This window comes from Coffea arabica, chromosome 1c, assembly GCF_036785885.1.
Source record: "Coffea arabica cultivar ET-39 chromosome 1c, Coffea Arabica ET-39 HiFi, whole genome shotgun sequence".
Taxonomy (NCBI): Eukaryota; Viridiplantae; Streptophyta; class Magnoliopsida; order Gentianales; family Rubiaceae; genus Coffea; species Coffea arabica.
In genome coordinates this window covers 44406276-44420915 of record NC_092310.1, presented here as the reverse complement: position 1 = coordinate 44420915, position 14640 = coordinate 44406276, and the positions used below count along the sequence as shown (strand labels likewise).

Sequence of the window (14640 nt, the reverse complement as noted above, 5' to 3'; positions counted from 1 at the left end):
CAATTGATAAGAAAACAAATACACCTTGTAGGATTACACATTCTACCATAAAGCTGGATAAGAAATGATTAACACCAATTTATCCAATGCCATTCTAACATCTCCAATCTCCATGCATACTAGGCATCAAGCAGAAATTGCCCCCAGAATTTTCACAGATATCAATGGACAATATATGTTTAAGGCTAGCTCTACTCCAAGCCAGACACTGAAGCTGCACCTGGTCAGACACAGTTGCTTCAGTTTACTAGGACAATAGGTATAAATAAACAGCCAAAATTATACCTGGACCAAATGAGATAAAGCCGTTGGATCTACTTTGACAGAAAAAAGAAAAACAACAAAGAAACTTTGTTGCCAATCCAAAAGAAGAACAATATTGCGTGCTCAACAATAGCAGAGGATCAGCCATTTATAGAACAGAGATATTGTGTAGCATGCAGCATGGCTTCACAGTAAAGAAAGGCAGTTTTGTGTAGATGTAGCTGTCAGCTTCATGATTAAGTAAAAATATGCAATGAAAAGGAGGAATCTTCAAATCAATTGCTTTTTGTTCTAAATTTGAGTCAATTATCTAAATTCAGCTAAACTCAATTAGATTGGTGAATTCTCAATGGCTTTCATCTCTATTGCTTTCAATAAAATCCTATGAATCAAGTATATACTACAACATCAATCTACTTTCTGTCTTCCCCAACTAATTGCGCCTGATGCAAAATTACATTGGGTGGTAGTCAATTGGGTCAAAAGCTTTATCTACCACTGCATGACAAAATGGCTGTTGATTTACTAAACCATTCTTCATATGGTTATGCATCAAAGAAGTTAAATCCTTTTCCGAAACATCCTCACTTGACTTGCATGAGAGGGATTCTATTCCAACAGGGGTTGTTGATTCCCCATGAGGTTTCTCAAAAATGATTGCGTCCTTCTGCCATGAATCATCTTCTTTTGATGCCATAGATTGATCAGGATGCCCACTATCTTCATTTGAAAACTCAGGAACTGCTGCTTTCTGTACTGAATTAGGAGATAACTGTCCATTTTCGGCATCTGACTTGAGCATCTGATTTGGACCAAAAGTGGTCCCCAAGGGTTGTTTCTCATCAAGATCACTGGCCAAAGACAATTTTTTTGATTCTTCATACAGTTGAATGTTCTCTTCTAGAAATGCTTCACTTGAAGGACCATTAGTTTCTTTAGAAATGCTGTCTATCCCTTCATTATAGTCCAATCCAACCAATTTAGCCCCCTCAGTTTTTGTTGCACCCAAATGGGGGCAGCAAGAAGGGTTCCTTTTAAGGCAATTGTGACACTTAAATCCAATAAGTCTACCGACTTGTTCCATTTTAAGATCCAAAGCATCTCCATGAAACCAATCTGCAGCGTGTTTTAGACAGAAGCAGCAAAAGCATTATAAGAAATAGGTAGAAGCATAAAGGTTAAAAACAGGAAAAAAAATGTATGAAGTACCTGAGAACCAAAACCTAATTTGTAATGGTGTTTAATATCTTGCATATTGCATGTACTAGAATGCTCACTTACTAAATCGTAGTCTGATTGTACTATAAACTGCGCACTTTTTTATTCTCCGTTCTTATATTGTAAAATGTTTCTATTGGCAATAAGATATTAACCAGCAGAATTTTTCATTGACAGTGGAAGACAATAGTATGAGCTGACTAATCCTTCTCTAAGATAATGCTTTTAAAATCCATGATGGATTGCAGGACTAACTGATAACCAGATTGGAGAAACGTAGAAAACAGAAAACACATACACACACACACACACATACACATATAAGAACATGATGATCTATTTACCTCCACAAAGTTCACAAGCAATATAATTCAGCATAGGAGAAAATTCCTGCTCACAGCAAAGAATACATCTTGGCTTGTCAACCATGGCAGTTGAATCCCCAGAAAGGACAAGCAGGTTTTTACTCTTAAAAAGTAAGAGCCTTTCATCATTTGGCTTTTTTGATAAATGCAGACCATTAAGCCAATAAATTGGATGACGTTGCATTCTCTTCTTCTGCCAAGAACTTTTCAATCGTTTCTTTGATGCACCTGTAGTTGCTTTGTTTTGCTTCCCCCTCTTGTGTGCTCTAATCTTCTTATTTTGCAGTGACACGCACTTAGCTTTTCTAGGAGAGCGTCGCAAAGGTATAACCACAGGGCCATTTTTGTTCTTTGCAATTTGTCTCAGCTGTTTGTCTTTGCCAGCATTTTTCCTAATCTTTGATTGCAATGGCATTAGCTGTTTTGATGCCTTCCTCCTCTTTTTCATCTCTAGCCTTTCCTTCTTGGCATCATTTTTCACATTCTTTTGATCCTGGCATGTATGACAGGTGTATGTGCTCTCAGCAGTAACAGCTCCAGCTGACTTCCTCACATGCCTTTTATGGAAGAAACCTGATATTATTACAAACAGAAAGCTCAATATGATTGAAAAAAGCACATACAATACAGTATCTGCAGGTAAAGGCCCACACGCACACGCACACACACAAAAAAAAAAAAAAAAGCCATGACACTACGAAGAGCTCAACCAGCACGACAAGCTATGGGAGGAAGAACAAACATTTATGAAAACTGGGGCTTTACAAACTTTGAATTGGATTGACAATAAATTATGCACTCAAGAAGAAAGTCATAAAAGAAATCACTTTTTAACAGAGAAAATCCAATATGAAGCAAGGAGAAGATTCAGCATTATTATCTCTTTTGGAGAAGGAAGAAATGATTGTTCACCATCTGCACATTTAAGTACAAAAGACTTCAATTGTGAATGGACGAAGCTAATGGTGAGCAACATAATCCAGTGAAAGTAAAACAGTCAAGCAGCTAAAGTCCTATCTAACTTTAAGAAAAGCCAATTGACATTCATCAGAATTAAACTCTCAGTCTATTCCAACAGGTAAGGAAAGTCCTTTTGTACTTAGAACATGGAAAAGATCAGGGGTGCTTCATTTATTTCGAAGTGTGTAATTAATTGGTTTACAAGTCCCACTCAATCACCTAATATCACAACAATCAGAACATAACTGCTGTTCATGGGGTTTAGTTGGCAAGGCAAAATAAGGAAGAGTGGAGTAGTAGATCAAGAAAAAAAGCAAACAAGAAAGCAGATAGTGCTTCTGATGTTTGTTTAGAGTTGGACAAATACCTATCTGATATCAAATGCATAAGATTCTGCTCAACGTCAAGACGAAATTGGAAGACTAGTAAGAGGTCAAACCCATTGCATAATTTACAACCCAAAAGTAAGTCACTAACTTTAATTCCTAACTGTCACTATATCCAAAGATGCGTTCACAAATAGAAACAAAGATCTGAAGATGTGTTCGCACTGAAACAAAGCAGAATCACATGCAAAGACCAGCTTTTTACAGAAAATATCCATATGAACACAAGTTTCTATTTTCGATATATGGATACCGTCAATTTTAACAATCATTTTCAACAGAAACATGCATAGACAAAAGCATCAAATCTTAAGCCCAGAGTGGCTACCTTTGCAATACTGACAGCTCACAGCTTCCCTGCATCGATTAATACAATCTATGAGCCAGCAAATCAAGATATGAAGAATGCAGAATAACTTGAAAGGAAAAAATATAATATGAGAGACAAAAAAAATGTAACATGATTCTCTATGCTCCATATATATAGTTGGCACAGATCATACATCCAAGAAATCTCAAAAATGACTGCATAGATTCCTTCCAAAGCTAATTTAACAAGGTATGAACAACAACATAACATTTTGAAGAACCAAATTGAAGAAAACCAAAAACCCGTTATCTCAATGTACAACATGTGTAGATTGTCCAGCTTGAAGTATCAGCTATGCAAACCTAAGTAACGTTCTTTGCATACTATTTGGTCCCATGAAACAGCATAAAGTCTAACTTGAAGCATTTAGCCTTCTGATGATAGGGATCAAGTGGCTTAAAAAACCCTCAGAACGAATGTACCCCGTCAGGTAATAAACTCACTATTAAAATTTATAATTCCACAGAAAAAACAATGCAAAAAGTACCCTCATTTTGTCTAAAACCACTTATTAAACTGCTATTTTTCTAATTGAAAAACTTTGGTAATATCCTGCGTAATATTTCTACTAGAACAACCTGTGGAAAATTTTGCATGACAGAATAAGAATAAATTTTCTTTCACCGGTAAAATGTGTAAGCATCAAACTCATCTCCATGGTCAACTACATCTGTATTAATGTTGATTTACACATATCAATGTAAAAGACCTATTTCACCATATCAAGTCATAAAATAAAGTGATAATGGAGCATACCCCGGATACTGCAAGAAAATTTGTGCTTATCAAACTCTCCCCTCAAACACAAACCATTGACATCTTAGTTAAGGAGAGGGAAATAGTATACTTACTCAAGCCTCATGCTTCCCATGTTTAAACCCAACATTTAATAGTGGAAAATATTGCAAAGACCTACATTCTACACTATACATGCAAAGCACAAGAAGATACTAAAAAACAAATTCAATACTAGATCATTTTCCGTACAGGTACGGACAAACAAATCTTATTTGTCAGCATAATCTCAGACACGTTTGCAAGATTTGACAAATGGACAAGAGAAAATTCGATAAAAGGGCAGGGGAAGATTTCAAATTTTATCACCTTATTAGATATTAAGCAGGCTTTTCAGCCTCTATATGAATTAGTGACATTCCACCACGCTTCGTAATAAGTTTACCTAAAATTTGTAGTGATTGGACCAACTTATTGTTGCATAACTGACACAAAAGAAAAAATAGCAGTTTTGAGCCTAAAACTGATAGGTTGGTTTTGCTTCAAATTCAATCCTCCACTGTGCACCTTAAGTTGAAGCAACAAGTCTGGACGTATGCTGTTCACAGTAATGTCCAAGTTTTTATGCTTGAAACATGTAAAAGTACTCAAAAATGCACAGAATGCCAAAATTATCAAATTTCTGCTTTTAAAAAAAATTATAACAATAATAAATGAAAATAAAAATCCCTAACAATACCTGATGAGCACATCTTTGTTACAATGCCCACAGTGATAGTTCTCAGATCTTTCTGCTTTTGAGAAAAGGTATGAAAAACCCTTTTTCTTGAAAGGTTGCTTCATTAATCTCCTGCGCACTTTAAGTTTCGCAGAAATCTTACTTGACCTGCGAGCTATTCTTTTTAGTTCAAAAGCTTTCAAGAGATGCAAGGGAAGATGAGATTCTTCCAACCAATACTTCTTCCTTTCGCTAGAGCTCTCTTCAACCTTGGATCCATGTCTGACAACAATATCTGGAATAAACCTTCTTTTGCCAAAGTCAAGAAGATACTTGACAATTGTCCCTTCAGAGCACTTCCTCCGAACTATTACTTTTTTAAATGATCTGACCGGTTTTTTTGAATCCTTCTCCACCTTCAAGGAAAGGTTCGTATTTTCAATATCATCCCATTTAATGTTTGCATCCAGCTCCCTGACCTGGAAGCAAAAGATAAAAAGTTGAGGTCCGGTGATATTGTTCTACTATAGATATAGAACCAGAGACCATAAACAACTCTTATTTAGGACTTTTAAGGAAAAGCAGGCATTCAGAACATGACCTCAGCATTAAAAAAATAAATAAATATTGTATCAGGCAAGCTTGGAGAAGAGTTAATACGACATTCGGACATCAGATAAGTTTAAAGCAGAAAAGTAGGTCCATTTGAACTGAGGACTATGGCGTGATCAAGAAAAGGCAAGACAGATTATATGATAGACCAAACATACTTGAAGAGCCAGCTGCTCCACACTTCTGCATGACTCGACAGCAGCTCGCCAGGCAACATTTTTGCTTCTCTTTGCAAATTCTGAGCCATCAGGATATAATATGCCAGGTATCTTCATACCTCCAGCTGCAAAAGTTCCAACTCAAAATGTCTTTACGATAATCAATTGAAAAGATAAAAAAGAAAATGTTCGTAAAAGAAGGACCATTTACCTTGTCGGGCAGCTTTGGAAGCCAATGAATGAGGTAAGACCTTCCAATTAAAAATCTGCCGGGAAAGCCTTCCACCTCTCCACCAAAGTAAACCCAGCCCACTTGCAGAACTGGAAGATGTGTTCGAGTCTGGATCTGGACACCTGGCTCTCTTCCTACCAATCCCATTTCTTGAAGACCCACGTGCAGAGCTCCTTATGACATGAACAGAAGAACCCACAGTAGCAGCAGAATCCACATGCTTTGTCCAATCTGCTGAAAGTGCTTGAGGATGCAAATTTGACTCTAACTGGCAACCCCAAAAAAAACTCTATTTAAGATATATAAATGCTTCATGCTTCAAACAACCAATAAGGTGTTCAGCCAAAGTATAAATGCTTAAATGCTTGAACCAAGCAAAGGATAATAAAAGGTAAGGAATGTAGAGAACTACATCGATTCAAAAGCAAGCACTTAAACACAATGCACTTACTAGCTGTTAAATCTAGCTTAAGCTTTTGCAGACATTCACATTAAATGGGCTTTCAGGTTTTGAGCAGTTCATACCGCAGGGTTTTGCACGTGTTTAATTAGGTTGTTTACCTTTCAGTACGCTAAATTTTGAAGTCCAGGTTTTGCAAATGATAAAGTTTTTAATACTTGATGTTGTTCAAAATTTTCAAAGATGAACAATAGCCATAATTCAATCCTTCACTTCTACAAAATATTTTCTCATGCAACTGAAAGAAAGTTCTACGCAAATTGTTTTTCCATATGGTAATTGATTAAAAGGTACAACATGAGTTACGAGGAGTCAAACTCTGAGTAATATTTATGAGCTGAGAAAAAAATTAATTGCATGAGAGACATTTTGACAGGCAATATTATACACAATGCCCACACCCCACAAACTACCATACATCAATACTTGTTTCCTGCCAAACTCGCTTTTAATTCAAATACCATAAGTATGCACACAGAATATTACTATAATAGGCATATTTCAACAAGTACTATTGCACTAAAAGACGAGAAAATCGCTAGCATTTCAGATCAAAATGAGCATTTGGCGTGGAAGACATGTCATGTACGTTAATCAAAGCAATGGATACATAAAATCCTGTAAAACAAGTTACATAATCAACAGAGCTTCAGCAGGGATGGCAGAAAAACAGATAAAGTTACTAAAAAATGTGAAAACTATTTGACTACAAAAATTGTAAGTTATTAGAGCAGTAGAATAACAAGTCAAACATTCAGAATTCTTTGCTGGGTAGAAATTACTAAATTTATTACCTTGAGCAGCATACTTTTTACCGCAGCAATGCCAGTTACTCTGGCTGCACTCTTACGCCAAAAATTTGAGTAATGTGAATTCAACCAAGGACCTAAAAGAAGTCCTTGTAGACGATCTTCAGTGCATAGTAGATAGCACAAAACATCTACTAGATGACTTCTCTTGTTTTTTCTTGAACGAATACCCAACATGTCACTTGTATATTTTTCCAGAGCAGGACTATTACAGTACATGGAAACCAAGCACTCCCTTTCATCTTCCGGTACCCTGCAAGAGAAGCACCAGCCACAACTTTCTTTCCTGGTGTCAGCATTCATATTCGGAACATTTGGCCAACAGAACTCCATAAACTTATCAGATATGGCTAACATCTGTTCCGATATTATCTCATCTACTGATTTTAGAGCAGCTTCAGAGTTCTTATCTGATGATTTTCTTGTCAAAACTTCTGCTACTGATGATGCTGTTCGAGCAAAACAATAGTAGTTTGTATAACTAATCCCACAATTTCCTTGGGACAGAATTCTGGGTTTTGTTGCAGATGCTAGACAGTTATGCTTTGCAGAATCAGTGACTTTTTCCTCCAAAGATGTAGTTATGAGAGAACTGTCTCTTACAACCTTTCCTGGAGTCTCAGATTTAGAACGTCTACTCCGCAAATTCATACCAGCTCTTTCAAAGTTACGAGTAGCAGTTACAGCTTCGAAGACCTCAGCTGACCCTTCAGAACTTAAAATTTGATTTTCCATATTTACTGCATGGTCAACTATGTCAGATTTCACAGTGACCAACCCTGAAACCTCTCCAATATTAACAGAAACAAAAGATTTGTCTTCAGCTCTTCCTTTATTGAGGATAGCATCTTTTAAATGAGTTTCTGAATGTGTTGACAGCTGAGTAAAAGTAGCAGGAATAGGTCTTTCCAGGTCTACAGCCACAAATATCTGAGATCCCATTTCTTCTTTTGCTCCATCAACCTCAGAAGGCAAATCCCACTGCTTAAGAATTGCATTTATTATTGCACAATAGACAATTTGTGATGACTTCATTGCTTCAATAATGACAGGCAAATCATTTCTGGAGTAGTACTTAAATGATGTTTCACTGTGACAATTCTCCAACCTGAAGTAAAAGCAGCACAGTAAAATATTGGTTAAAAACATTTCATATTTCCGGAAATGGCAGAAATCAAAACAAAAACAAAACATTGACATCAGCAGATTTAAGAGAGATCCAAACATGGGAACATGATACAATTGCCAAAAAAAGATTCAAAAATGTAAGTGGCCTATGCTGAACAGTTTCAGAAGCTGACTCAGAGTAGTGCTACTGCCTGTGACTATTGTTCTACACTATCCTACTGAAGAAACAATGCAGAAATAGCTATTTTAACAACCTCAGAATATGCTATAACTAAGGGACTATACGTGAACCTGTCCGATTCTAGAAAAATTAATCACCAAGGTTTCCAACAATCAGGTCAATTAACTCCAGGAAAATGCATGACATCTTTTAGCTTCCAAAAAAGAAAGTTCAAATATCCCAAAATGAAGAAAAAGCGGAAAATAATTAGAAGGCTTATGAAAGGATGATCTGCATAAAAGTTTCCCAAGAAAACAGAAGTGTTGTATTGAAGAGAAGATCATTGAACAATGGGTAATGTTTCTCCTCAACCAAAAAAGACGAACTATTGGGATCTCAAGAAATATGAAGCAGCAATATGAGATAAGTATGACCATGCCAGACACGACTAGTAAGGCTAATACAGCTCATCAATCTCAAAGCAAGATGTTTCCAACAATACATAAAATGTTAATGAATATTTTAACCTAATTAATTGACATTTATCATCTTTTATTCTTCAAAGTGGAAACTCCAATAAACAGGAAGATCATAGCTCACATAGCCATATAGCAAGGTAACAATCATGAGGAAAACCCCAGACATGATATTTTCCATTTTCAACCAAAATCAAGTAGACTTTGTTAGGAACAGTGATGTAAGATCAGATCACAAAGATGCGAAGTCACTTCTTAGGAGGAAAGTCTATAATAGTACCTTTACTGGAAAATTGTAATTAAACAAAAAAAAAAACAAAAATTCTACATACTATTTCATGAGTCAGCTTTTAAAACTGCAAAACATCACCTACAGCATATGCACACATTACATCCCCCCACCCCAAAAAAGATCTGTAGATTTAATATCATAGATTTTTGTGTCCAATTCAACACACCAGCCAAGTCAAACTGGGACATGAAGTTTGAGACAAGAATAAACTGTTGGCTAATATACTACTCAAACAGGGACAAAATTGCTGAATGCTACAATAAAGTACAAACAAAAGTAATTGTGAAAACTGCAAAACATCACCTACAGCATATACACACATTACGTCCCCCCACCCCAAAAAGGATCTGCAGATTTAATATCATAGATTTTTGTGTCCAATTCAACAGACCAGCCAAGTCAAACTGGGACATGAAGTTTGAGACAAGAATGAACTGTTGGCTAATATACTACTCAAACGGGGGCATAATTGCTGAATGCTACAATAAGTACAAACACAAGTAAACGTGAGTACATTGAAGCCAAAAATTTAGGGCAATAACAATATTCAAAACAAGTTTCACAAATGAAAGAAGCGCCATGATTGATCATCATTCACAGGTTTCCCCAGAATCGTTTACATTAACGAGTCAATACAAGATGGATTAATAATGGAGTGAGTTTCCATATCTATTCATTCCAAGTATGAGATTAAATGAAAACTGGTCGGCTAAATCAATATCTCAATACATGGAAGTGATTTATTATCCATTCCTGTGTAACTAACCATATTGTTGACCATATCAGTCAGCCAAAAGCATCACAACCAGCTTAAATTAATTGGCAGATTAAGACCATTATGATCCCATAATCAGGGTAGCATTCGACAAAACCTATTCTGCAACGCCAATAATCTACTGACAATATCTACTGTATAATTGAAAACTTAACAATTTCTTTCTCTAAACATGGAAACTAAAATGCAACTTTATATCATCATATAATAACTGCAAATATAAGGGACAATATTGTTCAAATTCTTATTGAGCCAGTTACTCATTTCTTCCAAGAACGCATAGAAGGAAATATCTCTTCAGTTTTGTCAACTAATTGCATATCCCTCAACACTGGACATTGCCCCAAAATAGATTAAGCTCGCAAGTTTTTGTACACGTTCCTCAATAATACAAAAAAAATTGCATATTAACTTGAATTCCAAATTACATAGTAAGATTTTATAAATGTCACATCTCAACTCAGATTACAGAGATGTATAAAGGATTCTTGCACATTCAAAAGTCTAGAGGGGTGTCTCTGAACCCGGTGGATATCAGATACGATGAAAACTTTTTTTGCCCTTTTACCATATGCCTGCTCTCTCAATTCAACACGCTACTATGAGATGTAAAGTGATGTTAACCATCCAAATCATTCAGCACAAGGTGGTCAACATGTACAAACTGTTCACTAGATCACATTAGCATTCCAGAATAATTATTCACACTGAGCTGAGCACGTATTTGACAAATTGCAAAAACAAAGTCAAGAGGGAACCAGCGGAACATGTGGTTTGCAAATTAAATCATGTCAATCTGCCAACAATGCAGAAGTTGAGAATGGCCAAGATTCATCCAAAAGTATATGAAACTCGTTTTCAAATGCTTCTGATTCTTTTCAGCAGAATCAAAGCCCTAAAGAACCAACTTTGCTGCTTCTGATTTTCAGCTCCAAAAATGCTATCAGCAAGTTATGACGGTCGATTAAAAAAACTTTTAAAATCAAAAGCTAAATGCCCAAATCCCAAAGCTAGTTGCTCACAATTAATTGAAAAAATGCCCAAAGCCAAAACTCAAATGCTTATTTTTGTGCTTCTATGTGTCTGTGTGTGAGTCTGAATTGTACGAGTATGGAGTAAAGTAGTCGAACAGCCAACTAGATTTTAGTTCCAAGCAGTCCATGCCAATGTAGGCTGCTCAGGTTGAAATCTAGCATAGACATGGAAACTTCCATGAACAATCTATTTTACTCGCTTCAACCCTCAGTTGAAAAATACTAAAGAGGTAGAATTAATAGATCATTAATTCCCAGTTAAAATTTCTGCAAACAGTGAACTTTTATGATTTGATATCTAGCACAAAGCAGGCCAAAAAAATTTCCCAAAAACAACTGATGATCTTAAAAAACTACAAAGGAATAAAGAGTAGCTACGTGACCAGGCAGTTAGTTTCCATCTGCCTCCATATCCACAATTTTACACACACGTCTCTTCGTACCGTAACATTTGCCAACTAATAAAAGGCTTCGACTTGAATGCATGCTTAGTTTGCGAATTCCATGCCGAATCGTCAACATAAAAAAGACATTTTTGTTTTTTCCCTATTAGTATCAAGATGCCATATCTCAGCAGTTAGCGATTCTCCAATAATGGTGCAATAAACAAACCTCTGATTCAGTTTAAAAAAAGAATAGTAAAAGAAAAACTTCTCTGTGTTGGCATTACGAAGATGGAACTTACACCAACATATATCCACAGCAGCTATAAAACAGCTGACCATAAGGATCAATTCCCAACAAGTCTGCTCCTCTGATTGACTTGCCAACTTTCGTCCAGGGTCGATCCTTTCCAATCACACACTCAGGACAATACCAATCACCTTCTGGCAAATCATTACTCACAACCCCCACGCATCTCGAATGGAAAGCTGCAGGACAACCATCACAGCATATTAAGGTTCCATCCATCTTACATAGGCAGCATTCATCACTATTCCAGTCTAGAATATCATTATCTTCCTGGGTGACACAGGAACTGCCTGTCACATCCACCACAGCCTTCCTTTTCTTCGTAGTCTCAGGCTTAATAATCCGATCGAAATCAATACTAGGCTCGGTTGCCAGACTTCTTCTATTTAGCTCCGATTTTATGGATTCAACCTCAATCACATCATCACAAAGACAGCGAAGTATCTCAATCTTTACAGATGGAGATTGATTGTAGTAGTCACTCTCAAATAGCTTCAAGTGACCAATATCAAACCCAGGTTTCAGTCCAGAACAATGCATTAGCAGATACTCAGCCACAAAGACGGGCCATGTGATAATATCCAGCAAATCCCAATCAAGGGACCTGGATTCAGATTTAAACAGAACCCAATAAGCACAAGTGGGATAAAAAAGGACATCAAAAGAATCATACTGCCATAAGATCAACTTAAGGAATAAAGACAGTACCTGAGACAGTTAGATGCAGATTGGGAGCTCTCCTCAGAAAGGGACTCCAAATGCTTCCTCAAGGTATGTAAAAGAGAAACATGAATTGAATCAAATAATACACTTGGAGAATTGCAACTAAGGCATGCTAAAAAATCCTCCAACTCAAAGGGGCTCAAAAATAACAAAGTACTGAATGACCTCAAAAATGAATATATAAAAAATATATCAAGTACAGGCATGCCTTCAAGATTCAAACTCCCTGAAGAAGGAGGCAACTCCAACTTTGGTGGGAGCACAATCCGCTCCTCTGAAACTTCCCGACCTACAACTTCTGCAACTTTCTCCTCCGTGACGGCGCTAACTGCTGGAGATGAAGATAGATCATTGACAGCGTCCGGGACCCCTACAGTACTAGAAATGTTATCTTGATCCAAAAGAGCAGCTTTTCTTGCTCTACGAGTGCTTCTCCTCAAGACAGTTTCAGTTGGAGAGTTGGTATCCATATCTGGAACAACTTTCCTCTTCCTACCACGTCTCTTTTTAGGAGTGCCAACTGGAACAACATCAATATTTGACTCAATCATGTTAGAACCTCCGTCATTAATATCCAAAGGCCCCTTCAACTCAACTTCTACAAGATTACTTTCAGTCAACTCATTTTCCAGAACCCCAATACAACCATTATTTTCTACATTCTCATATTGAGCCCCCTCGAGGACTTCATTTCCACAGTTTCCCTCCTCTTCCTTTGGCGCATTAATTTGAGCTCCTTCACAGCTACATTCCTTAATCTGCACCTCACGGTCCCCACCCAAAAACCCCTTAACTTCTTCCTCTAAACCCTTACCTTCTTCCTCAAATCCCAAATTAAGGTCAAAGCAATGCCCTTTTCTTTCACTTAAACAACCATCCTCTTTTGAATTACCATTCAAATTCTCACTCTCATTCTCATTTTCAGTCGCATCCAAATTCAAATCAATAATTTCACCTCTACTTTTTTCGACTTTAACCTCAACACTAGAATTAGCATTAGCACCAACACCACAACCACCACCACCGTCATCATCATCAACATTAACCCTTTTATTCAAATCCAACCCTTCATTTACCCCACAATTCAAATCCAACCCTTCATTCAAATTAAAATTCACATTCAAATCCAACCCCCCACACCCAACAGCAGCATTCAAATCGAACTCATTCTTATTACTACCACTACCACTACTACTACAACAATTACCTGACTCAGCCGAATCCCCCAATCGCCGCCGCTTGTTACCCTGCCCCTCCACAGCCTCATCACCATCAACTTCATCACGGACAAGCAGTGAAGCCATATCGGACATTTCCAACTCCTCGGAATCCCCGTCCTCGTACTCGATCCTGTAATAGCCTCTACTTGAATCAAACGATCTCACCGTTCCACCAAAAATCCCGTACCCTTGGAACTCTTTCTTCACTCTCCTCCCCACATAATCCATTCCTAGGGTTTTCAATCCAAATTCTACACCAATCCTCAAAAATTCCACTTCTCCTCCATGGCAACCGAATTGAAACTCCAATTTCAATAAACTCCTACTGTTCAGTTCCAGAGAAAAGGGATCAATTTGAGGATTTCGGCTGATGTTCAGTCAATTTGAATATTTAATTATTTAAATAATATTAAAAAAACACACAGTGGAGGTGTGGGTGTTTGTTTTGGGGTTTGGTGTTTTGAGAGAGAGAGAAGAGAGAGAGAGGCGTTGGGGGTTAAGAGCAAAGAGAGAATTTGGTGACTTTCTCTCTCTTCAACGCGAAATATAGTGAGAGAAAGTAACAGTGGAGTGACTTTTATCGTGGGGAGAGAGAGAGGGGAGTGAGAAAAGGATGGTACAACTGGCGATGCAGGAGGTATAAGTAAATCGGCAGTTAATGCATTGCTTGGGGAGATATGATGGTACAAATCACTCTGCAAGGAGTACAATATTAGTAGCAAAGGAGAGGGATTGCGTCGCCAGGAAGTACAATTAGTAATGCAGAATGTACAATACACTGCGTGCAAAACGATGTTGAGGGGAAAGGGAGTAGATTTTTATCAATATTTAAGTTGGGGATGGTTAAGAGAA

At 37.2% G+C, this 14640-nt stretch overlaps 1 protein-coding gene across 1 annotated transcript; it reads right to left on the bottom strand.

Moving 5' to 3' along the window:
- Window positions 1–599: 599 nt before the first annotated feature.
- On the bottom strand, window positions 600–14343 carry LOC113740069 (DDT domain-containing protein PTM-like). The gene is made up of 9 exons (XM_072071499.1): window positions 12554–14343; window positions 11838–12449; window positions 7273–8395; window positions 5998–6286; window positions 5787–5911; window positions 5038–5495; window positions 3522–3550; window positions 1827–2420; window positions 600–1380 (listed from the first exon to the last, which is right to left on the bottom strand). Exons 1-9 carry the CDS (start codon window positions 14014–14016, stop codon window positions 719–721), a joined length of 5355 nt encoding a protein of 1784 aa, XP_071927600.1. The 5' UTR covers window positions 14017–14343; the 3' UTR covers window positions 600–718.
- Window positions 14344–14640: the final 297 nt, after the last annotated feature.